This window comes from Falco rusticolus, chromosome Z (assembly GCF_015220075.1).
Source record: "Falco rusticolus isolate bFalRus1 chromosome Z, bFalRus1.pri, whole genome shotgun sequence".
In the NCBI taxonomy this organism is placed as follows: Eukaryota; Metazoa; Chordata; class Aves; order Falconiformes; family Falconidae; genus Falco; species Falco rusticolus.
In genome coordinates this window covers 58,697,174-58,724,287 of record NC_051210.1, presented here as the reverse complement: position 1 = coordinate 58,724,287, position 27,114 = coordinate 58,697,174, and the positions used below count along the sequence as shown (strand labels likewise).

Below are 27,114 nucleotides of genomic sequence, written 5' to 3'. Positions count from 1 at the left end.
ATGTTTTTGCCTTTAATACTTTTGCTCCCACAGTACCCTTGCAGAGGAGGCACGATCTATTACCTCTTCTTTGAGATGATGTGCAAGCTGTGACTCGGGTGCACATTCTGCTTTGTAAAGAAACTCAAGCTAAATATGAGTTCGCTTAGACACCGAACTCAGTAGGGTGAGCAACTGAACCTAGATTTTTAGAGCCAAGAACTCCTGCCTTTCTGCTCTCTCCTGCAAAGCTGTTTTGAGAAATACTATGAACAAGTATCTTATATTCCCTTCTGCTGCCTGTACAGGAGAGACTCTAATGCTGTCCTGTGAAGAACGAGTGCAAGTCAACACAACAGACCTCAGGAAAAAAAGAATAAAATTATTTTTCACATCAGGAGGAGCCGGACTAGGATTGTAGTCCCTTTAGAAGAGGAATCCCAGCAGTCTGAGGCACACAGAGATGTCCCAGTGACTAACCAGCATGCCGTGATATGTAGCACGTTAATCAGGGTCTCCCATCACTGTTTTTTTAATGCAGTCATAAACAAAAGCCACCCACCACCCACCCAGACCACAAGAAGTTAATCTCAGTATTTCTGCTTGTTCTGGAAGGATTATCTAGATCACAGATTCTCTTATTTCATACACTTCTTGGATACACTGTCGAAAAGAAAAGAATACCTGATCAACTGCCACAGGTTTCTCATCAGTTTTTGACAGAAGCAAATTTATAGTTTTCAATTTGAGGAAGTAGAAGTGTCTGTAATTTACAAAGTAGTCATGGTTACTACATCAAATATGTAATTTATACATACCCTATCAAAGCCTGCATTAAGAAGGGGAAGAACAGAAATCTCTTCTTGGTCAGCAGATCTACAAAACAAAATCATAGAATCATATAATCGTTTAATTGGACAGGACTCTTAAGATCATTAGTCCAACTGTTACCCTAGCACTGCCAAGTCCACCACTAAACCATGTCCTGAAGCACCACATCTATGTGTCTTTTAAATAACTCCAGGGATGGTGACTCAACCACGTCCCTGGACAGCCTCTTCCAATCCTTGACAACCCTTTTTGGTCAAGAAATTTTTCCTAATATCCAATCTAAACCTCCCCTGGTGCAACTTGAGGCCGTTTCTTCTTGTCCTGTGGCTTGTTACTTGGGAGAAGAGACCAACTCCTGCCTGCCTACAACCTCCTTTCAGGCAGGTGTGCTCCAGACCCTTCCCCAGCCCCGTTGCCCTTCCCTGGACACGCTGCAGCCCCTCTACGTCCCTCCTGCAGTGAGGGGCCCAAACCTGAACACAGGGTTCGAGGTGCAGCCTCACCAGTGCCCAGTGCAGGGGGACAGTCCCTTCCCTTGCCCTGCTGGCCACACTGCTCCTGACACAAGCCAGGGTGCTGCTGGCCTCCTTGGCCACCTGGGCACACTGCTGGCTCATGGCCAGCCGGCTGCCGACCAGCACCCCCAGGCCCTTTCCCACCAGGCCCTTTCCAGCCGCTCTGCCCCAGCCTGTAGCGCTGTGTGGGGCTGGTGTGACCCAGGTGCAGGACCCGGCACGGAGCCTTCTTAAACCTCATCCAGCTGGCCTCGGCCCATCGGTCCGGCATGTCCAGACCCCTCTGCAGAGCCTCCTGCCCTCCTGCAGATCAGCGCTGCTGCCCAGCTTGGTGCCATCTGCAAGCTTACTGAGGGTGCACTCGATCCCCTTGTCCAGATCATTGAGAAAGATATCAAATAGAACTGCTATGTTGTATGGTCACATAACGTTCAAGAACAAGAATTGATACCAAGAGATGGTATCAATTGGACGTACTTACCTAACCATAATGAATGCAGTGAGAACATTCTTTCATAAAATACATATATAACCCCACACTATTGCAAAAGCTGATGCCATAGTCTTCTTTTATAGCTGTTTGCAGCTATTACTACAGTCTGATAGTTAGTCCTACAGCAAACCTGACAGATACTCTACAGAAGTCCTGTGTTTGTTCACAGACACACAAGGGCACCACAAAAAGAGCACAAAGAAGATAAATGACATGCTGTGATATCCTATAAGAAGAATCTAAAAAACTGTTATTAAGTAAAATGTGAAAAAAATTGTAGTCTTGCTCAGCAGCAAACTTAGTCTGTTTTTAATCTTGGCAGAAATAGTTCTCCTGCCACTCTATTTCCTAGTATTTTAATTAAGCTAGGAAATGAATAAAATTAGAATTGATTCAATACTGTGCAGGAGTTTTAACAAAGACAGGAAAGGTCTCTTTTTTTGAAGGTATCTGATAAAAATATATTTAAGCCAGTAAGAATTCTGCCTGAATACATGGGATATGAATTACTGAATGAGGATTTCATGACAACATTCTGGCAAGTTTAGTAGCAGAATGATTGAATTTTACTCCATTACCCAGTTCCCTAATAACCACAGTGTGTTATTTGATCCAGTTATCTCCTTCAGAAAATAATACACAGCTTTCTGGGTTTTTTTCTTTAGAAACCAAGACACAGAATTCTAATTTTTCTTAGTATAGAAGTCATTACATTAGAATCCTCTGAAGGTGATAGGTGTAGTATCAAATACTTAAATAGGCCACATAAAACATCACTAACATAGTTCAAGTAAAAGAGTATTAAACTTATTCTGTAAGGCTTGCTAGTAAGATACTTTATTATTAGATAACAATTATACATAACTTTCTTACAAAGTAAAATAAAAATCTTTCACAAAACAGTAATACTCACGTGCGTGGTACAACAGCAAGTATTACAGTGTGCTCTGATGGTTTTGTGGCACGAATAGACCTGAGGAAACAAAAATTTCTTAGTTACAGCACATCCTTTCTCAGTGTTAATCTGAGTATGTTCACAGAAAGTATAAATGAAAACCAGAACTAGAGGCTAGAAACTAGGATATCACACTGCCAAACCCTACCTATCCTCACTTAGATGATCCATATCCATTTTGCTACCAGATTCCTCGGATTTTGCTCAGCACAATGAAGAGGAGGCAAGAGCTCCAAAAACACAGAGCATGAACCAGCAGCTCTTCAAATCCACTCTTATAGCCTAGAAAAGGTTTGTGCTTGGTTTTTGGTTTACTTGGCTTATTTGGACAGACTGCCCTGAGTGCATGGGCTCAGAAAGGTCAGTCTATACAATGCCTTTTCAGTACCCGTTAGCAAATTTAAACAAGAATCTCCACAACGTTCTCCCATATTTACCATGATCCTTCTAGATACCGTAGAATTTTCTTTAGAGGCTGGGAAGTGCTTTTGGGGCATGCAAGCAAGAAAAGATGGTATAGCAAATGTGTATGACAGACTATCATTTATGAAATACTGAATAATCAAAATGTTACCACTTTACCTATTATTGAGAAACTGAAAAAAATACAACCAGCTATCAGAAGAACACTCCATTAAGCTTTTACTGGCTAAAGATAACTTTTTTCAACCATGTCACACTGTCCTGAACAAACAGTTTTTATATTTATTTCCTGGTCTTTTAAAAGAACTTCCATCAGCACAAGTATCTGAGCTTTAAAATGCTTCTTGTCATAAACATGGCAAATTTCAGCTCACGATGGACTGAGAAGCACGGTGTGATGTATGGTACAATATGTACACTTCAGCTGAAACAGCATATTTTAGCAAAGAATTCCAATACTAAGTGCTTGCCACCTTAGAGCTGCTAAGACAGAGTCAGGTGGACCAGAAAACTGATGTGAACTTCTGTGAAGAGCTGGCGGTGCCTGACCCGGTGGACAAAGACATTCCCTTGAAGCCCTGCAGCTTCAGATTTTGCTGCAGCAGTAACCCAGCAAAGAAACAGGCACAGACAGTAGGGAATAATTTCACAACAGCTCTGGCTTACAGTCTGATAGAAACCCACAACCTAAAGAGACAATTCTACAATTCAGCTTTGCCAAAAGTGTATTTTTCATATTGTTCTTTTCTTACAGCTGTACACAAACCTCCTGGCCCCAATCTCCAAACTTCCATGTTACTACAGTTTTCAGTTTGCACTTGTTTTCTTTTTCTTTTTGGTTGTTGTTGTTTGGTTGGTTGGTTTTTGTTTGTTTGTTTGTTTGTTTTTAAATCAGAAGGTTTGGTTTTGTACAATATATTCTGAAGTGCAAGAGAAGTATAAGGTTTAGGTTACCTGCAGATACCTTCTGCATCAAAATATCTGGAGTTCCTGTGATCTATAACAATTATTTCCTGGTGCTTATCAAGAAAACATTCAAGCGCTGACTCTGGAGTCCGGGCAATATTGCACCTGTACCCAGCTCTGTCACAAGCCCACCAGAAACCATCACTTTGGTTGTCTTCTTTTGCAAAGATCAGCAAAACCTGCAAAACATGCAGAACAGCAGCACCACATTAAACATACAGAATAGTTCTCTGCATGGTGCAAACCTTAAATGCTTCTGCTATATGAAAGCTGAATCTACTTCTAAAGTGGGAAGACTGAACTACAGACTAAACCAGCTGATGCAGCAGCACAACTTTCTTAACAGGTAGAGTGATTATCAATAGATAATCAATAGTTAACTGCATAGGACTGATACTTAGGACAAAACCAGCTGCCAGACGATGAGTCTCTTCTAACTCATGTTCAAATTCAATCAGCAGCCACACAGTGTGGGTGGGTAGGTGTTCAAACATCATTGCCAGTCTCATCAGGCCATCCCTGCTACACACACTTTCAAGTGTAACAAACTGTCTGAAATGTAACTGCCTAATTATTGCTCTTCAGGGACAAACTGTTAACACAGTTTTGTTCATTATTTCTCCTTTCATGTACAGCAAAATGGAGCAAACCCATAACCTTTCAAAACTGAAAGCAACAGACAAGCAGGTATGGACAGGGCCGGGCAGGGGGAAAAAACCCCTGATTCAAATACCACAATTTTTACCCAATAAATTGTCCCTAATGATGTAAATATATGAGGTAGTTTTAACAACTTCAGATGAGGACTTAAGGAACTGCTCACACAAGATGAGGTAGGATGCAGTCTGTTTGCTAACTGAAACTCAATATAGGCTGAAAACAGCTGTATTTGTGCACTTCTTGTGTGAAAGAGAGTTTTTAGGAAAGAACACATTTTTCATCATTGCCCTGTAACACATAGGCTATCAGTGTACAAATCATACAGCCAGGAACACAAATCACGCAGACAATCCTTTCACAATTTGCACATATTTACCATAGCAACTGATCACTAACCATGCCAACCCTGCGTGGCAGAGGAAGAAAAAGGTTAATTCAGTGCAAACATGCCGTGAAAAAGAAAGGCCTCAAAAAGTCAAATATTTATCTGCAGCTATTCAAGTTGCACAGGGCAGCCGCCAGAGAACAGTCTATGTATAAATCCTGTTGGTTTCACAAACAGAAGCCACCCCCCTGACTTCACCAAAACAACCTGTCTGAGCAAAATATGCAACATTTTTCCTCAAATGCCCATAAGAAAGGGTCAACAACCTTTCATCTGTGCTGCTCTATGCAGCTGTGGTGTCACCACGTGAAATTCAGCATCGTTAGTCTAGAAGCTAGAAAAGGTGACCATAACTTTTCTCTTATCTCGACCTGTCTGGATTGTTGAATTCTATACAACAAACAAATCAATTAGTATTACTGTGGCTGGACAACCAGTCAAAGTTTCATTAAACGGTGGAAGAAAATTATATGCTCAGAATTTCCTTAAATATTAAGAAGTAGCTTAAGAAGTTCCAGTTTATTAAAAAGAGTATTTTAATTTGCAGTTAACAATAAGCAGATTTGGGTTACTGACGTTTAACCTCCAAGGTAACTGTTGTCACTCTACCTAACCCCTGATTATTTTCCAGCCGTTGAAGTGTTGGAAAACAGTGACATGGTTGAGCTGCAGACTTTGTCTGCAGGTACTCAGGTAAAGTCCCTACTCTGATACAATCTTGTGTTCGATTTCAACTGCTATTAGTTTTATTTTGTTCCTAGTTTAATTGGTACAATATGGTTTAGAAAATGGTTTGGGGGGGGGGGGGGCACATTTTATATCTTACTTCTCTCAACACTCCCAGTTTGGAAATAAAGGATTGCAAAATGTAATCATTTACCAACTGTAAAACAGTGGAGCTTAATTAAACCACCCAATCTCCCACTGGTAGCTAATTACCAGTGTGTGGATCCTTCTGAGAATATTAACTTTAAAAGGTTTTTTAAGCATTACTACCATGTTTTCTCATTAACTTTTGTATGAAGCTTCCTATAAGCCGTCAAAACATAATGTAACTAGAAGTATATTGCAAGATACGCTCTCAAAGTCAAGATAAAAATATAAGACTTTACGTAAACAACACTGTGAAGGAAAAGCTTGAATTCAATCTGTGTTTCTTGGCAAAAAATCCCATGTAGCTATTTTTTGGTGTATAATTTGTCAGTGTAACCATAAAAAGATCATTTTACTGCTTGCTACCCTAGTTTAGGAGCACAGTGGACTTCTGAGGAGACACATTTTTTGGTGGTGTATTGGAATTTTTAACATGTTTATAAGTATTGGTTTCACACAACTATTGCATGTCTTGCTTCCAGTTTATCATACAAATACAGAAAACAGTCATAAATTTGTTTTAAAGAGCTCAAAATAAAACAAGAGATACCAGCTAAGTACAGACACATAGGATACCACAATGAAACTCAAAAAATTACAAAAAGCAACTTAAGAAGTAAAAATAAAGGTATTTAATTATTTATATGTTACTGTACCCCAGCAAGAGAGTTTTAAGGTGGAAAACACATAGTGGCTCTGAATTAAGTTAGGGAAGAGCTCTTGTTACATGGAAAATTGGCATGGTCGAGCAGTAAAATGCTGTGCATCATCATGCTTCATTTGCAGCTCAACAGGGAAGATTAACATCATCAGAACAGAAATGGAGTTTGATGTCAATGCTGTGAAAGAAGTGATGGCCAATGAACGTCCTAAGAGGTGAGAAAATGCAGTATTTGGATGGAGGACACATCCAAACCCTTATTGGCCCTGGTAAAGGATGAGGCAGCTTTTCTATGTGCACTAAACATTTAGAAAAACCACCTTTCTCCTGTGTCCTCTGGAGAAAGCACATTTACATGTACATCTATCATGGTCATTTCTAAAGTCTCAGAATGAAACCATGCCTATCTGCAAGCCTCTGGACAAAATCAGGGCAGACATGCAAGCTGCATGTGGGGGTGTTTAGAGGGTTGGAGCTGGTAGGTTTGCTTTGGATCCTTCCCCTTGTCCCTTCAGGCCAGCAGCACCTGGGTCACAGTCTAGTACAAAACAAACCAGATTTGCTCTCCAACACGTAAAGTCCAATGAGAAATCTATTAAATTGTTTATGGCAGGTCACAGTCACAAGTAAGATCACCTGCCAGACAAAAAATACAGGCCGATTCGAGGTTGGCACAGGTGTCTCACAATGGCATAAAACAGCAGAACAAAATGAACATTGCTAAGAAAAAACCCGGTAGCAATTGTTTTAACAAACTAAATTGACTTATCAGACAACTGTGAACATGATTAAGCACCAACAAATACACATTTAAAATGTGATATTCAGTAGCTGTTTGCACTGCACAGAGAAACACATCACTCCATTGTTAAGAGGGAAGAAAAGATTAACACACATTTTTTAAATGCATGGATGTGTGGAATACTTGCCAAATCAGCGGAGGTAATGTGACTTGTTCCACAAACAAAGGAGTCTGGTTTACATAAAGTGTTTCCCTTTACTGTAAATAAGCTAGTGTATGGCAGTATCTTCATGGAAAACTCTTTGGTTAATGGTTTTACTTAAGGTCTGCTTTCTGCTTAAGGTCCTCTATGGTAGCACCATAGAGTCTCACTTGTGTAACGTAGGGACAAAATAACATTCACACCTGACAAGATACCAAAAGAATGTCAAACACTTCTAAAAACAACAAAACCCCCACTTTCCCTTCTTATATAAAAAATCTTAACTTATAACAACTAACACTGGTACTATGATATTTTGGCAAATCCAGTTTCTGCGAAGTGAAATCCTGTCATAAGCACTGAGAGTATTTGTATTTGTTAAATATCTGCTTGACTATCTTTCTGAAGACGATCACTGTCTAAAGAACATTTTTCTGTGAAGAGTTCCATGCTTCTTTATGCTGAAATTCCTTGCAAAACCGATGACTGGTCTACTGCTGAAGCCACAGCTCCACAGTTTTCTTATAATCTAAACAGTTTTATCAGATCAAGTAATCATTAAGACTGAATGCTTAATAGAGGAAAAAAAAAAAAAGTAAAGCTTTATGATGCATATACACGATTTATTTTCGAGAACAGCATTTCTTCCACATGTGGGTTTTTCCTTTCATAGCCAAATATGGGGAAAAAAGAAAAAATAAAACAGAAAAGATGGCTGGTGACTAAATGCCTTTGTATTTTAGAGTTAAGTGACCCAAAAAGTTAATTCAAATGAAAGCTGTATCACTAGAACAATGTTAAAAACTACAGGTTTTTAATTTCCTATCATCTGAGAGCTCTAACACCCACTATAAGCTAAAAAAAATAAGGCTTGTCCATCTGTTTACTGGCACAGGAACAAAATGTACAGAAACAGAAGCAAGTACGGGTGAGAGCTGTTGGTCCTTAAGCTGAAGTTCAACCTGTCTTGTTGGAGGTGGTGTGATTTCTTGGGCTGGTGACCTGTAAAAGCACAGTTCTCTGTTCTGTTGTGCAAAACCCAGCAAAACTCAGCAAGTACCTCAACTTTATAATGGAGCTTTCTTCTTTGCTATATCAGAACTGAACAGTTTTTAACATCCAGAGAGGCAGCTTTTTCCCCTGCTAATGCACATACACACACACTCCTATTGACAGGACACATAAAAGGAATTATTTGACATTAATGGAAACCTAGAGCACCTTGTTTACCAAGTTAATTTGCTTGTAGACATCTTCACAAGCAATCAGATAAACCAGAACACCAATTAACCATCTCACAGTCCTTGCACAAGGAAAATGAAAACACTATACTTAACTATAGGGATTGAACTTAAATTTCTTCTCCTGTAACACTGAATTGACTGTATCAAGAAACTGAAAGAGCATCTTACCTGAACTGGATCTTGTGTCAGTCTCATGGGCCCAATTTGTACTTCTGTAGTTGAAGCCTGCTAAAGAAGAGTAATACAGACATTTGTTTCCAGTCTGGTTCTTAATAAGATAGCATTTTACATGCAAGAAAGAAAGATCAAAAAGAACTATGAAAGATTTTCAAAGGCAGGCAGGCATATGACTAGCTGCCTTAATTTAGTTGCTCTGAACTGTATCTTTTATGAACGTATTTTATCAAACTCCTAATTTTGTTTTATTTGCCTCTAAGTTAAAAATGACAGTTTTTTAAATAAGGAAACAAGCAACATCACTTCCTTTCCCCTCTTTCCCCACAAAGTACCTTGGTTACACAGAAGAACTTGTATCTTGCTTAAGACTACAGAAAGCTACTTTTTCTGGCCAAAAATTGCCTTATTCATTGGAATGGAAGACAGAACTTGTATTAAAGGTCTTGTGACATATATTCAATAATATTTTAATAAGTTTGGTTAGAAAAAGTATGACTTTTCAGACAAGAGAACTTGTTTGGATTGCAGATTTAAAATTGTTTTCCAGAACCATAGCCTTTAGTTTGCAAGAACAAACATTGCTACCATGTAAGCCATGACATTTTCAGAGGATGGAGGTAATCATAATTTGAAGCTACTGAAAGAAAGCCAGCAGACATTGGCTGTGTCTGCTTTGTTGCCATATTTCCTAGGAGTTGGACTACCTCAATACTTTTTGTGTTTTGATACATTTCAATATACCTCTCCTGTATACTACCGATTTGTTTCACTGCAGACCATTAGCTACAGGTTGTTAAGCAACTGAACAATACTTATGTCCTCCCATAGATGCATGTTCTTAAATAAAAGAGTCTTTGAACCTTTAAAACACTGAGTTTAATGTTTTATTACTGACATGAGTATGGAGGATTATGTCAGGGGTCCTCAAACTGTTTAACCAGGGGGCCGGTGCGCAGATGCAGTGGCAGGCAGTCATCTGCGGCTGCTTGGTTCCCCCCCCCAACCCCCGGCGGGGAGGGTTCTGTAAATACTGGGGGCTGGATTGAGGACCCTGGTGGGCCGTATAAAGCCTGCGGGCCGTAGTTTGAGGACCCCTGGATTATGTGCAAGTTAGCAAACTCCAAAAGGGCAGAGTCTCTGCTCTCCTGGTACCAGTTACCCCAGGTGCCTGGTGCAGGTGAGTTAAAGCAATCACCCTGTGAGACATGTAACCTGAACAAAGCTGTGATTGTAGGCAGATTCCCAGGACCGTTCCCTGACACACTGGAATCCTGGAGCCTTATTTCTGCAGCATTTTGCTCTGTGGTGCTCATTAGTTTAAGCCTTTTGTCCAGGTATTACCTTATTCTTAAATCTAGTATTTTTCAAAGGAATGTGTATAAACATTCAAACTAGATGAAGTTACCAGCATGCAACTTATTTCCTTAGAGAATGCAATACTGTGTTAAGTATTAACAGCCTTGCCTACATGTGAGACAGTGGCATTGTGTATAGCTACAACTGACACATTGAACTTTCATGCGCCGCTGAGCATCGATTCTTCTCAGCCCTGCAATGTACGTCAGAAGGTGGTAACAGGCAGCAGTCCAAAGATTAAACTACAAAGCCTGCCACTGTTTTCCAAAGCAAAAACTGCCCCCAATATAAGTGTAGTTAACCTCTCCTTTTCTCACACAAAAGCTTCACTTCCCACTTGAGCTTCTGCCACAGGAGAATGTAATTTAATGCCAGTATGTGTATCAGAATAGAAATGAAATTTAGCACCCATCATCAACCATGAGTTATGAGTAAGGTTAGAGAAACAGTCCTCTGAAAGTTCCCAACTCTTCTTCCCCCGCCCACCAAAAAAGAAAACCAGCAAATTCACACTCCAGTGGTATATAGGAAACTCTTAAGTACATTTTTTTATCATGACTCACTTTGATTTTTTAAAAAAAGTTTTAAAGTGGTCTCATTAGTCAAATCTGTACAAATACACAACAGACTTGGGTCAGCATCACTGCAAAAGCTTATTTTTCACAATGTACAGCTACAACTGTTCCGGAATATATTGATCAAGAGCCTGGGATCCTTCACAAAAGACAGTTAGGACACAGATATTTATTTTATTATCCATTTATTCATGGTACTAGGGAACTGATGCTGTAAATTAAGGCCTTCTACTTTTCCACCGCTTCAGAGGATATTCAGCTTTAATTATTCTGTTTTGTACAAGATAGAATAACTGTGTCTAAGACGTTGATAAAGGCAAGTCTATCAATCCCTTTACAGAGATTACTTTATAGAATACCCACTTCTTTAGCCTAGGTATTTTAAAACAAAACCAACAACAACCCACACAGCTGTGACTCAGGTTTTCTGTCCCTGACGCTTCTGCATCAGCCTCATGAATAGAGGGACATAAAAATCATAGTCTCTCCCTCTTTCCCCCTCGCAGTTTCAGTGTGTCCTGCCTTTGCCAACAGTAGCTTCATGAGTATTAGAAAAATCTGAGAGCTCCAGCGTAGGTGAACTTGTCCCCATCCTGCTCTGTGCAGATATGATAGGGTCAGAACCACACAGGGATATAGGAAAGGTGCTGCTATATCTGAAATACTGCCACGTACAACAAAGTCTCTCAGTGGCTCAACTTCATTACTTACACAATGCACGGTATCAGGTGGGACCCCCAAATTAAGGCTGGTAGTGAACCTCAGCATAGGAAGGATTATCAAACCTTCCCATCAGATAGAGCAAAAAGTATGTCTGAAATTCTCCTTCCTGGACTTGGAGTTCTGAGTTTTGTTTTACAAGCTTAATCAGTCCCTTGGATTTCTATGCCCAAATTGCTCTGGGTACAGTGATTGTCTCACTTTTCTCTTTCAAAACACAGCTAGAGAAGCCAGCGAGAATAATGACATGGGTGCCTGGCCTTCACAAATGTCCTACGGATTTCTCCTTGGCCTGAAGTAACTAATTCCACATCTTCCTAACTCCCAGAAGAATCTGACCATATGGACATTGCATATTAGTGATACCATGACCATATGTCTGCTCATTTCCTGACTTAAGTATCTCGTTGCTGATGATTTCCCATTTAAATAAATCCCATTATTTGATTGACTGTCAGGAAGGACTGCTAATAGATCTGCAACCTAAATCAATTAGTATGGTAGCTTATGACAAACCTTTCTGGCAAAACATGTGGAGACAAGCCTGGTTCCAAAGAGGCCAGTGAGAAAATCCGTGACTTCAGTGGGCAGAGGAACAGACACAGGGTTGGGAGCAAAGAAATCATAAATAAACTAAACATTTGGGAAAAGAAAAAGCTTAAAAATAGTGAAGAAATTTTTGTTTTAACATTTTAAGCTGCCTGGTATTCTCTCCATTATTATTCTAATCCCCTAGGTAATCTCCACAGGAATCAGCTATTAATCAAATAAATAAAGACAAAGTCAATGGTACTTTCTTAAATTGTATGTTTTCATCTACATCAGTGATCATCAACTACCTTACTATCATAGCAGTACCATTAAGCAAAATGTATTTACCACTTCATTAAAGTTCCGCCCTCTTAAATCACTAATACAAAAGTATTTACCCCCCCATATGCCTGCAGACTTACAGCCCCTGCAGTTTATGAATCATCAACAATTAGTAACACAACCAAAACAATGACTAATTAGTACAGCAAAATCTTGAATTCTTCGTTGCCCCAGAGCAACAACAGCAACTAGAGCCAACCAAGCAGTGAAGCAAAGGTGTTGGTGAGTTCAGCCTCCAGCAAAGGTCAGGATGGATGTGCCAATTGAGAAGAACTGCACAGGCGCCAAGGTCCCTACGGACACCCTTTTGCACTCAGCGGTCCTTCCCCTTACCTTTTATATCTTCTTTCCCCTTTAGTTATTCCCATGCTGATGCATCCCTTCCCTCACGTTTGTAGCATTTTTTCTGACCTCTGCCCTTTTGGTTTCGTAAGTGGGTGAAAGGACTCTCTTTTCAACTCAGCTCCCACTGCACCACTGCGCTCTCCTGGCTCCATCTCTCCACCTTTGCTAGAGCTCGTTTGCATTTCTCTCCAGCTCAGCTTTCCCCATCTACACCACTGGTAAAGGCTGACACCTAAGCTCATCCTTTGGCTATTATCATTTCCATATTCAATTATTACACCACTATTGTCAACCTCAAGTCCTTTCCCATTTCCTGCTGGTCAAATTGCAGTCTTGAAAAGGATTATAACCATGTGTGACCTCCACAATGGTCTTAATCTTGCTTGAATTCCCCTCTGAGACACAGGCCCCACAGCTGTTCTCCAGCATCGCTGGCCTGGAGCTTGTGTCCTGCTCCTCTTCTTGCTACAACACACCTGACCAGGGTGTCCAGCTCCTGTTCCGCTGTTCAGCAATGTTCCGTCCCTCTCTCCCTCCCCTTCTTCTTTTTGGTCTTGTCTTAGAACTATATCCTAGTCCTCCTCTTTTTTTTTAATTTTTTATCACTCCTGATCCATTCGGCTCCCACCCACTGGCATTTTTCTACAGCTTAACACTAAGCCTGTTAAAACTTTCTCTGTTTGGAGTCTCCTCATGCTTCTTTGCCAGCTTCAGCTGTCACAGGAAACATCACTTGACCTGTATAGCAATTTGTGTATGTTAAAGAAGGGACAGATTTACAGGAGAAAAATTAAGAGCTCTTTTCACAAAGATGCCACCACTGACTCAAGAAGCCCCTAAAAGGTAAGCTATGAAGAGCTGAGAGAATAAACAGGATAGATCACTACACATTCCTCCTGCTGGGGACTTGGTCCTGAGCTAGATGTCTTTTGGCCTGACCTCCATGGCTTTTCCAGACACGTTCTTTCCTCAACTCATTCATTTGACTGGCTGCCCCTGTCCATCCTCTCCACCCACCGGCACAGATACGCTCCCAACTCTTTCTCACGGAGCACACTCTCTGCCACCTCTGTTGTCAAGTTCTGGTTTTTGTTTGGGTTTTTTTTGGTTGTTTTTTTTTTATTCTCCCCTTGCTGTGCCTTCCAGCTGACTTGTGCTTCCGCCTTCCCAGCTGCTCACACCCTTTCGCTGCCCCGGCCCCCACTAGAGGGCCGCCAACACACACTGCTCCACAGGCTGCTGCTGCATCACACCAGCCAGCGGCCAGCGTCCCAAGGAGCCCAGAGGGGCACCGCACAGCTGGAGAGCTCAACTCTAAGGCCAATGTAATGATCAAACACACATAACATTTAGAAGAAATCAGGCTTCGTCTTTGTTGACTCGGCCGCTGCAAACTCTGCAAGCACCCGTAACAAAAGCCTGACACATCAGATACACAGGAACTGGTAAAAAAATACATGTATGCATTTTGAAGACCTAGCCGATTTACAATGTGTGACATAAGCTCTCTGTAGGTCACAAATATTCTCAAAACCAGCAGGTACAAACTTTCTGTGGGGTGCCTGGAACCAAGAACCCAGGGCCACTGCAGACCCTCAACGCATCAGTAACCTTTACACAGGCTTCCATCTGTGGTAACACCCTGGAAATAACTGGCTGTATGCCATCTACTGCTAAGACCACAAAATTATGTAGGCTTCAGTTTCAGGGTCTCATTCCTTTCCTTCCTTAACTGTATTGAACTCAGGTTCTCTGCACTCCAGTCAAAGAGAAGTCGCTAAGTGTTTCTCAAGTCAAAGCTCTGCAGTACTCTGCAGGCCTCTCCCATGCCCCCATCAGCTGCCTTTCACACCACTGACACGTTATTGTTTGAAATCTAGGCTGATATTGGCTTTCAGAAATCTCCTTCACCCCAAGACCCTTTCTACTTCTCTCTTCACACCTTCAGAATGTCCTTCCATAGAAGATCCTCTAACCCTGGCAAAGACCTAAGACAGTTTTTCCTTTCACATCTATCACTGCAGGGAGTGTGCCTTAGAAATACTGACCTAAAAGCCCATTTACTTGGAACAGGAAACCTAGATTTCATTCTGGGTTTTTTCTTCATTTTCTTGATTGCAAGAAACAAACGATTTGTTCCAAAACCACAGCTCCACTGAGGACTATACCCCTGTTCCAGACCTCTTTCCACTTTCAGCAACAGAAATTTCAGCTTTTCCCTATGCATGTGTCTAGTTGCCATTTCAGGCAAAACCCACTTCCAAATCCATGTCTCCCCCATGAACCTCTATCTGCAGCCTTCCCTCCGTCACTGTGAGAACTGCCACCAAACCTCTGCTCATAGCCACAATTCGTAAGTCATCATCCCCTTGAGCTTAACTTAAATCCTCCCACCCTGGCTCTTTCTAAATCTTGCTTATTCTATGTTATCTATAAAATGTGGCCTTTCCTTCTCAACCACCTGCAGTCTTTTCATCCTGCTCTCTTATTTTGCCTGCATATTATTACAGCATCCTTCTCTTTAATTGTGACATAGGAAAACTTGCCAAGCTTACATTCAACTTGCAGAAGGATGCAGAAGGCACTGACAAAATCTTCTCTGCAGATGACAGCAAAAGAGAAAACAAAATTAAAGGGATGCAAACAAACCTATCTTCTCTCTGAAGACCTTTCCCAGCCTGTTTCTTATCCCTGTGTGAGTTGTCCCCGATCCCTTTGCCTGGGATTTCAGTCTGTGCACCCTGGCTGTTGAGTTTTCAAGTTTCCAGGTTTTCACGATCTCTGCATTTTTGCAAAAAGTAACCCCAAAAGCCATGCCCCCAATTATTTAGATGGCTTGTAGATATGGTGGTGTCACTCTTGCAACACTGTCTCACTCCTCTCATGTGTGCTGCTGTAAACAATCAACAGTTACAGGCTGTTACAGGCAGCAAAGCCATTTTCAGTTTGTGTTGTATAGCCCTTCCACAGCCGTGCCCTGGTCTTTTACACAATACTCATTTGCTTTGTTGAAAACCAAACACATCCAGGGCCAGCATATGCATAAAAAACTAACACTTGCAACTTTTTTATCACTTTGTAGGTTTATTCTTTCAAATACTACCTCCATATTTGGATTCTTGACTAAAATTTTTTATCTCACTTTATGCTTTTTCTGCTCAAGAAAATGTTAATGGAATTTCTACCTTAAATAAAAGCAAAAAAAGGACAGAACCAACACCCACACATATTTTGCACAAACCATTAGAGTACAAAATTTTTTACAATAGGATGGAAAGTACAACCAAATTTTTTTCAGAATATTATTATATTAAAAGTACAGCCCTAAATTTTTATAAACCTTGCAAAAAAGTGGTATTTTCTAACATTTCCAGGAGTCAGTTTAGCTCTTGTTACTGTAGAAAGCACAATCAGAACCAAGCTCTCCTTATAGGCAATTGGAATGTTTTGAAAACTCCTCTCTTCTCCATAATTATACCACTCCAGATTGAGGCAAGTGGGATCTGACTGTTTGGAGTTTAGGTCTGTTTTTCAAAACTTTCAGTTACATTTCAGAATGCTCTCTGTTTTTAAGAAAGTGTTATTTAAAATGTGACACCTCAAATAAGTTAATGCTGTAAAATCCCCGAGAATCAAAACAATTTTTACAGCATACTCCAAGGAGAAGATTATTAAACAGTATAAAGGTCCAAGATAAGCATAGGTTTTTTTCCTTAATATACTAATTTAGCACTCATTTAGGAGGCCTGTGATATATTTGCATCTTAGTTTAAATTCATGCAGTGTAGCATTTTCCCAGTCTAATGATTTAATCACTTAAAGCTTACCTATATGTCAAGAAAATTTTACTCTGTAGTTTTGAGTGTACTCTTCCCATAGGTATAAGCAACAGAACTAATGGGGTTCTCCTCTTCCAGGTACTATATGTGGTTTTGTTGACAAGCAACAGACCTCAAAATTCCCTTGGGGGGGAAAATAAAATATGCCTTTTACTCACATAGCTATCACACATACAACTACTCAACTGGGCCAAATCCTTAGCTCAGGACAACACACACTAAGGCACATAGCATGAAAACACTATATACACAATCAATAAAATGGACCCAAATCCAAAAGACACGCAGATCTGGCAGGCTCTGCTGTACCTGCATGTCCCTAGCTCAAGGGTAGAGCTCACAAACCTGCAACTGGTTCTTTTGCTTCCCAAAAGCAAACAGAATTGGGAAGAAGCCCTCTCAATGCTTCCAGTTGAAGCTTTGTCACTGCATACAAGGGAAATGAAAACTTGTGAGGGTGAGGAAGAAAGTCAAGGGGAAGAAGAGTCTTCCCTTCCATGACCACCCTTGCCTTACAAATGTTTCCAGCTGTGAACTCCACATATTCTTCCCTGTGAAGTATGTGCCAAGACTGCAGATCTTAGTACAGCTGAAATTGGTAGCGCTTCTGGAGATAAGCAGAAGTCCTCGTAAAAGCTTCAAATTCTAAGGATCAAATGGCTAAAGTTGAATTTCTGTGAATTACACAGTTGGTAGTATATTGGATGCTTAAGTTGCTTTTTGAGTTTGGTTCTCAGAACCTGCTCCTACAATTGCTTTTGTGTAAAGCTGCAAAGATCTGTCTGAGCAGAGTCAGCCTCAGTAACAGATGTTAAGATTTCTTTCTCGCTTCTTCATCCTTACTCCACTCTACATGGTTTCCTGGCTTGTGTTTCCAGTAAGAAACTAGAAAAGTAAGTATTTGAAAACACAGACTTGTTTCTTCTCTATTTCTCACTCCTTTCCCCCCTGCAACATAATTAATCTATTTTTAAGCAATTACAGACAGTAGTAATGGTATAATCTTGCTGTTTCAATCTAAAATCAGTGGTAAGGGAAGAAAAGCAAGCCAATGGGATGCAGGTAAACCTCTGAAAGACATGGGGAAGAGAAGGGGAACAAAGGGCAGCTAGGAAAAACAGGTCACAAACATCAGATCATCCTTAAGAGAAAAAAATATCCTCGAGGGGGATAAAAAAGTACCAGTGTCAAGTTGCAAGCCACTTTAGGCAATCTCTTGAACAAGCAAGCTGACACTTGTAAAATAATTATGTGAGCTCTGATATAACAAATGTGTGCATGATAAAAATGATAACTAAAGAAAGAATATTATATTAGGACTTTTTGCACTCGGTTCACATTGTGGTAGCAGCTTCCTTATGAAAACATTATCATAATAGGAAGTAGAACAACCAAGTAGAAAATACACTAGTTTGGCCATTATTTTGTTATTTGGCATACCAGCTCCCATTGTTGACTGGTCTTCAACTCTGCTCACAGCAGCAACTTTGGCTTTGAGACCTGTCAAGTGAAGATAGGCTACAAAAACTCCACAACCCATAAAGAGTAGTCCATGTTCCTTTCATTCACATAAATCACAGATTAAGGCTTCCAACAGAGTCTGGAATCAATCCTAAAGGTTTGTACATGCAGTTTCTCCCCCCGCACATTTTTCTTACATGGATTCAAGGCTCATGATCTGCACATTAGTCCTAAGACCAGTACCACAATTCTGGATCTTGATGCTGGCACAGAATAGATACGGTGTCCATGTTACAGTTGGTTGAACACAGTTGATTAGGACACCCCTTAATAAAAATTCACAAATCTCCAGAGAGATTTTTAAACACATTCCCATGTCATTTTTAGAAGCTTTGTGAGGAACAACCAAAAATCAGTCAGACCAACCAACCTCAGCCCAACGTCCTGTCTCCAGAAGTGGCCAAAAGCAGACGACAAACCAAAAAATGCAAAAACAGGGCAAGCACATAGTGATACTGTCCCTTACACTGCCTAAGCTTGATGCTGATAGCTCATCTCAGCCTACGCTTTCCTTACAGAAAAAGCAAGGCTAACTGTTCTGCAGCAGGTCCTGCTACCCAATTACCTTCAAATCTACTTGCGCTACATTTTTTCTCCAGACATAGTGTCTTGCCCAGTATGGCAACAAAATGCAATTCCTAGGTGATCTTCGGTACCCTCTAAAGGAAGACTAAAGTGTCATTATCCAATTTTCACTTCTCTGGCACCAAGATCAGTTTAAAGAACAGGTGACACAGTTAGTAGTTCAGCAGTTTCAGATTTATGTTCCTTGTGAACTCCTGGTCATTATGCCTGCTGGGTTCTGGCAATCTTTCTTTCTCCTTCACCCACACCCTACAGCAGAGCAATAAATGGTCCACATCCCCAGATCTACTACCCACATCTCTCATTCAAAAGCAGAGTGCCCAGAGAGGTGGCTCAGATACTTGCCAGCTATTCACGTTACCTGAGAAGGGCACAAGTCCCAAAAGGTATAGCTGTCATTATGAGTGTACTCACTGTCAGTTAAGTATTTATGCCAATGAGATTAAAAAACAGTATAACAAAAAATGTTGTAAAATAATTTGAATGTGTAAAATATACACCAGGAAGACATCAAATTACAAAATGCTGCATCACAGTCTGATATCAAACATTTTTCTTTCAAGAAATTCTATCTTCAACGCTGTCGTGCTTTAACTGCAGCTGGCAACCAAGTACCATGCAGCTGCTCCCTCCCTCCCTCAGTGGGGTGGGGAGGAGAACTGGAAAAAGGTAAGCCCCATGGGTTGAGATAAGAACAATTTAGTAACTGAAATCAAGTAAAATATAATAATAATAATAACAATGATGATGGAAACAGAGATAACAGAGAGGAATAAAACTCAAGAAAAACGATGCACAATACAGCTGCTCACCACCCACTGGCCGATGCCCAGCCAGTCCCCAAGCAGCGATCGGCCCACTCCCAGCCAGCCCCCCCAGTTTATACACTCAGCATGATGTTCTACAGTATGGAACATCCCTTTGGCTAGTTTGGGTCAGCTCTCCTGGCCATGCTCCCTCCCAGCTTCTTGTGCTCACTGGCAGAGCATGGGAAACTGAAAAGTCCCTGACTTAGGGTAAGCACTACTTGTCAACAACTAAAGCATCAGTGCGTTATTGACACTATTCTCATGATAAATCCAAAACAGAGCACTGTGCCGGCTACTAAGAAGAAAATTAACTCTATCTCAGATGAAACCAGGGCAGATGCATCCTGTCTTTCTCACTCTAAATTCAGAATTGATTTTAAGGAAAAAAAAATTATATTCATTAATGGGTTTTCTGGTCAATGTTTTACTTGCAAGTCTATAGAAACAAGAAACATACAGCATAGCTGACTTACTTCCTACCTTTTGATGAGAACACTAAGGATTTATTCCTCTTTACATTAAGCATAACTCCTCTTTACATTACTTATTCTTGTGTTTATGTAGAAGTTTAGAAGTACAATTGCTTAGAATTGGCTGGATTTCTATACCATAGTAATATAAAATTTGAGAAACCAAACTGGCTGTGGCAAGGTATCTCTTCAACCTTAGTTTCTTATTCACAGATGCTGTTAATTTGTTACAAAAGGAGAAAATCCCACCAAACATTGAAAAAGCAAAGAACACTCTGTAGCATTTTTTCCTAATTAGGGGAGTCAGTCATGGCAAAAACCTAATGCATTGATTTCCACCAGTATTTTGGCTAGGTGTTCCTGCTCACAAAGCAGCAGGACACATAAATTAAGAGCATACCTTTCTCCACTGACTAGCTACAGCACCTCAAGGTCTACAGCAGTAGGAACCCTCCCCTACCCTCCAGGTACTCGGAACCTGAATAGGAAGAAGGACCTCACTCATGTCTAGTGATGATCAGTGAATCACCAATAAGTAAAAATAAAACAAAAATCACAAAACTGTTGGCTTGAAGGGACCCCTGAAGGTCATCTAAGCCCTCCAAGTGGTGCTATCATAATGCTAGATCAGGTCAACCATGCCTTTGCCCCACCTCCCAGCCTGTACTGACAGGAAAGGAATTAAAATCCACAGGCTGGCCAAGTGCTTTAACTTCAGAGCTTCTGGGTAAGAGAAATATCCTGCATAACGTAGTCCTGATTTTTTTTCACTTCTTTCCCCTGCCTGTAATTTTGAGTAAATTCAGATCAAATTGGCCCTTTTATTTTAAACATGCAAATGAATTTCACTTTGAAGTACTTTCAAAAGTGAACATTGCACAGACCCCATGGATTCCTTCAGAGATATGAAAATTCAGTAACTCTCAGTATAACTATTATGGCAAGTTAAAAAATGATGGCTTCTTTTAATCCAACAACACACAGATTAAGAGACAGACTCATGTCACAAACAGCAAAATTTTTAGACCTCTGGAGAGAAAACCAATTACAGAATGCAGTCCCCAGTGACACTGGGTTTATTTTGAATACTGACTTTTCTAACAGAAGTTTCTCTGAAAGTGAATTTATTTTGTTAGCACACACATTTTATTTCACTAAGTACGCATGGCAAGTAAGTTATGCTAATGTCCTTTCAGTGTGAAGAGGCATGGAGAAAACAAACTTCCACACATCTGTCAAAGTAAATAAAATTTGCCCAAGACTTGTGGATCTTGGCACGGTGAGACCTCTTTCTGTAAATCCATTTGTCGTTACTGTCCATTCTCATCTTTGTAAGAGCAAGAGTCATGCACATTACTGGAGAATCCTGTCAAATGTCCTTACGCCAATCTTAGTGAAAAACAGAGCAACTAAAGCCTGAACAGTTTCAGAAATACATACACTGGTGTTTAGGAGAGAGCAAAATCCAAAACTATAGACATAGAAAGATTTAAATTTTTGTTTTATTTTCATCTTTGTATGTTCGGCTAGTCAAAAAAGCAACCAGTGTGGGGTAGAAGCAAAGAGCCAAACAAAACTTTATGCTGCCATGTAACTTTATGGTGAACCCACAGTTTCAATGCTGTACATCATCTTCTGTTTTCCTTAAGATAAGTTAACTAAACCTAGAAAAACTGAAGAGAAAGCAACAAGAATAATCATAGATATTCCAAGACATCTTCAGAGAACTAAAAATACTAGATTGCTTCTGCCAGGAAGAGAGATAACTAAGGAACACAGCAGGCATCTATGAAATCATGAATGGTGCAGAGCTGAATGAAGAATGACTCATCGATAGTCTTCACAATACAAGAAATATGATGCTTCCACTTAAATTATCAGGCCACTGGAAGAGGTGTTCAAAAAGCAGTTGAACAAAATTTACCAGAGGTAGGCTCGGCGTCACTGTGAAGTGCATCAGTAGCAACATAACCTCAATGCAGAAGCCCCTTATTTACAGGTTAAAAGAGGCACAGGGAGAGATCCTCCTCCATCTGCCCTCTTTTCTGTCTGTTGCATAAGGCTCTTTGCTCTTGCCCAAGAAAAGATAATAAAAGTGGCAGACCTATTGTTCCTGCCTATTGAAATTGATACAAGAAGATAAGAAGTGAGTTTCAATACTAGAAGATTCAGGTAGTATGATTATATGAGTATGAACGGAAACAGCTAGAACGTTAATTTGCAACAAGCTGCTAGCTAAATAATCCTGATCTTCCATCAGCTCTTGGTCTAGGCAATACTCATAACTTAGGAAGCATACTATTAGTCTGCCATTAAACAATAATTTTAAAAAGTAAAATTAACTTTGCCTTCCAAAAACTAAGAAAAAACATCTGGAACTTGTCTGCATATACCTGAGGTGCTGCCAGCTCAGCATTTGCTCTAAAGACTGTTCAGCTCCCTCCACCTTATGTAGAAGGTGCTGCCAAAACAAATTTCAGGTCCTACTTCTGTGCTGGGTCGTGGGGGCATACTTCCAGGGCTCTGCAATGTCAGCAGAAGTTTGCTGGAAGACATTTACCATATTTGAAATTCCTCCTGGAAATCAGCAAAGGAAGAAGTGAAATATTTTAATATGTGAATATTCAGGAGTTTTCCACCAATCTACTTCTACTAGAAAAGGGCAATCTGTCTCCTTAATCTTCATTCAATATACTGCTGGCTTTGGCTGCTGTTCGTTGGAGGACTTTTCAGCTCAGGGAGATTTTGACAAGAAACAGTGTGTTCTCAATTAATTTAACACTGCTGTTACAGTAGTAGATAACCTAATTGGTTTCTGACTGAAGGAGAAAATTTCAGTTGTCTTGACTACCACTGTTTATCTAACATGAACAATACAGTTTTTTACTGAAAGTGAACAAATTAAGATTGAGCTGAATTCAAGGTCCTCCCTTGCCTTCAAACCCACTAAGATTATGCCTGTCAATAGCTGGAGAGCAGCCAGAAGCAGCACCCTCAAATACCAGTTTCCAGTTGCACACATAGGTATTATGGACTCCACTCCAAGGGTTAAAAGGTAGACAACTTTTTGACCCAAGGTACAAAATATGTTTTTAGTCTACCATTTCTCCAGCACTATTCAATGCAGATGCTACTACCTGTCAGTATCAACCTTAAGCTGGAGTGGTTAGCAGGCTTCTTCTTCAGAGATGCACAATGGATGCCATCATCAAGAGTTTTGGCTTAGTACCACTTCCTCTTACTCCTTATCCCAGCTGGGCACAGCTGGAAAGAACTTCTTCCTGGTTCAGCAAGGTCTGTTTAGGCCTTCCTTTGCCAGCTACCGTCAGGCACCTATGTATTATCTCAGCCTAAACCCAACTATATTTCTCCTGCTGGAACACAGAAAAGCAAAAAAAAACCAACCCAGGACAAAGAAATTCCGATGAGCACTAGTCACTTATTGAAGATTTCTGAATCACCTTTCACTTAGAAAAAACTCAGCTGTGAACTTTGATCTCCATTTTACAAAATAAGCTCTGGTAAAGAATAGTGTGTTCCTTGCTTTGTTTGAAGACATAATGTTCTCTCTTCCCTGCTCCTTCACACTGCCAGTGTTTTCTTCGCAGTTCTTCTGTCTTGATTGTGTGAGTCTGGGGACAGGCAGCTGGAGCCAACCAGTCTGGCCTTTTCATTAAATTTTTATTATCCACAAGATATGACTTAGAATTACATCTAGAAACTCTATTAAAAAAATAAACAAAACCCAACAAGTCCAAATTGCAAATACACAGTACAACCACCAATAAAACAAATTAAATCTTCCCAAGTTTTCAGGATACCAGATACATATGTGCATTTTTTTCCATTACAATCTAACATTGGCTCTAAAATCCAAACCTAGCATTTAAATATATGTCAAAATTAACTATTTTGCCATTGATCCTTTTATCAGAAACCCACAGGTAGAAGAATTATTCCCATAGGAGACCCCTACCATCTCGGGTATCACAAGTGATGCTCCCTCCAGTAACAAACAAAGCCTCCAGCTCAACACCACCTGTTCTTGTGCAGCTACAGATTATCAACATGAAAGTCTGAGCCATGTCTCCCACCAAACATTGTTCAGACAATGAAAATCAAAGCCAAACTCTCACCAAAATAAACAGCTTGGAGGCTTTCATGCGCACTGAATAATTCATGATCACGTTTCATTCAGTTTATGTTTCCATTTTAATACTGACAAAGCCACTGCAAATAATCTAGACAGCAGCAGTAGTGTCTGAATCTAAGATTCCAGCATTGACATGCAGACATCACCTGCTGGAACGTGCACAGTGCCTTGCCCACCAGTAAGTCATTGCCCTGGGTCTGGCTGGGATAGAGTTAACTTTCTTCTTAGCTGGTGCGGTGCTCTGTTTTGGATTTGGTGTGAGAACGATTTTGATAACACACTGATAACGTTTATACTAAAGTCAAGGACTTCTCTGTTTCTCAGGCCCTGCCAGGGACATTGGGAGGGGACACAGCCAGGACAGGTGACCCCAACTAGCGACAGGGATAGTGATAAAGCCCGGCTTCCCTGGGGATGGCCAAACACTTGACTGATGATGGGAAGTGGTGAGTGAATCCCTTGCTTTGCTTTGCCTGTGCACGTGGCTTTTGCTTTACTTGTTAATCTGTCTTTATCTCAGCCCTGGAGTTTTCTCACTTTTCCTCTTCCAATCCCCTTCCCCACCCCACCAGAGGGGAGCGAGGGAGCAGCTTACCGTGTGGCGCTTATTGCCAGCTGGGGTTAACCCATGGCAGTCACCTAACCGAGCCACACGGGTGTTAAGCAAAAACCAGGATTGTCACCCTCTGCATTTTGTCATTCAAGACTAAAGTGTGTGTGACGTTTGTCTCACCTATTTAGGCTATAAATCTCAGAGGCACAGATCATCTCTCCCTTTTGTAATACCTCCTATAATGGGGCACACAGGCTGACTGGTCCTATAAGCCCTACCCAAACACTGACAAAGAGTGAGGAAGAGTAGAAACAGTATTTATACAAGGTGGGTAGAGTAGCACACTTGAAATGGTCAGAGGAAGGGGAAGCTTTGACCCAGAGGAACAGAGTAACATGTGTTAGATGTGTCTTAAGTATTCATACCTTGCAAAACTAAGAACTGCCCTGATAAACCTGGAAACTTGATTACCCAGTCTTGCAAACCTGAATGCAGTCACGTTGATTTCACTGCCCTTACTCTACTCATATAAATGCTGGTAGGATCAGCATCTTCTGTTAGGGTTTAACTTTTGCATACAGCTGCAGTCCAAATAAGCTCTGCAAGAGGATGGAGAGAAGGCACTGCATAGTCCTCCAGCTGTGGAGGACTGCTCTGCTACACCAGAACAATCATTACTTATGCAATAAGCAATAATCATTTTGGTATTGCTCATCGCTATTTACAGAGTGCGTGGGGAAATCATTAAAAGCTTTCTGGAAAAATACTTCTTTTGGACATATTATTCCAGTCTTAACAAGGAGAAGCACCACCAAATTAAGTGCCACTTCCCAGATCCAGCATTACAAGAGTCGTGCCAATGTTCTAGAGAGCTCTTACTACTACTCCAGTTTTTATGTACTGACATATGTTCAAACAGAACACAGTCATCTTAGTCCACCATTAGGATTGTGCCATCCACTACAAACACAATACTGAGAGGTTAAAAAAATTTACTGTTATATTCTCCACTGATAGCGAAACACAATTCTCTCCAAATGTCTCAGCACTTGATCTTCTCCCATGACTTCTGCATGTGCACAGTATGAAATTCCACACTCAAGAATTAAAAGCAAAAGTTCTGGGTGCTGAATGCAGTGTTAACTGCCACACTTTCTCTCCCCAAAGAATAGTTACAGCTTCCTATTTTTAATGCACCTTATGTTGCAGAAGCTAAATTCTGTGCACCACAGCCTCAGCTCAGTTTGATTTTATTTTACGAGCAGTATCACTGGAGACAAAAAGGGTTTATTGTACAGTTAAAGGTAGCATGGCTCAAATGCTCAGCATTTTGCAGAATTGAACAACTATTAAGCAACAGGAACTATATACATATAATGAACTGTAGGGGAATACTAATCTCCTCTTCAAGAGATCACACGGACAGTTCACAACCTGACATTTTTCGAACTTTATCTATAAATCTTGTATCTGAAAGTCATAAAGGATTTTAGTGCCAACTCACCTTCAAAATTTTCATCAACAAAGCTTTTATAATGCCTGATCTCTTTATTTTAGTGGATTAGACTCAGTATCATATACAGCTCCACTGAAGAACTGCTTATGCATAAATTATTCACCATCTAGCACTGTAGTCCATGAAATTACAACAGAAAAATATATTGCTGGGGTTTTCTGTTATATATATCTCATATATCTCTTTATTTTACAACTGTCTTTGGATGGGCTCTGCAGAAGAATATGTTTTATTTCCCTTCAATATTGTACTTATTCACAAGTGCACATCACAATACAGAAAACAGGAACTTCTATAAATTTCTTGCTAAGTCACATTCAGTTTTCAAAGAACTTGAGAGATATTTGATTGACATAAACTGGGGGAGATGAGCTGCCAACAGAGCAGGGAAAGTGATCCGGGCAATCACAGGCCCTTTGTATTACCCCTCATTGTAAAAATCTGCCAGAGTTGTATGGAAGAATAAAGACATTTATATTGAACAGAAGATGCAATTCAGTATCATTTTACCAAACTTACTGCGTCAACCTAACGTAAGTGCTGATAAAAACATATAAAATAATAACAGTGATTTTCTAGAGAAAGGAAATTTAATAAAACTGTCCTGTTCAAGACTGGTGAAAGGCATTTGTTGGGATGCCACAGGCAAAGCTATTAAAAAAGCTGCAGAAAATGGGGTGAATAAAAGAACTG

The 27,114-nt window shown here is 40.4% G+C and overlaps 1 protein-coding gene across 1 annotated transcript in view; it reads right to left on the bottom strand.

The window, feature by feature from the left end:
- PDE8B (phosphodiesterase 8B) overlaps positions 1 to 27,114 on the bottom strand; it is an 80,313-nt gene that overhangs the window by 34,703 nt on the left and 18,496 nt on the right. The window contains exons 2-5 of the mRNA XM_037372611.1: positions 9,098 to 9,157; positions 4,151 to 4,341; positions 2,732 to 2,791; positions 798 to 855 (exon numbers count right to left, since the gene is read on the bottom strand). Coding sequence (XP_037228508.1) covers positions 798 to 855; positions 2,732 to 2,791; positions 4,151 to 4,341; positions 9,098 to 9,157 — 369 coding nt within the window. The remainder of the gene's footprint in view (positions 1 to 797; positions 856 to 2,731; positions 2,792 to 4,150; positions 4,342 to 9,097; positions 9,158 to 27,114) is intronic.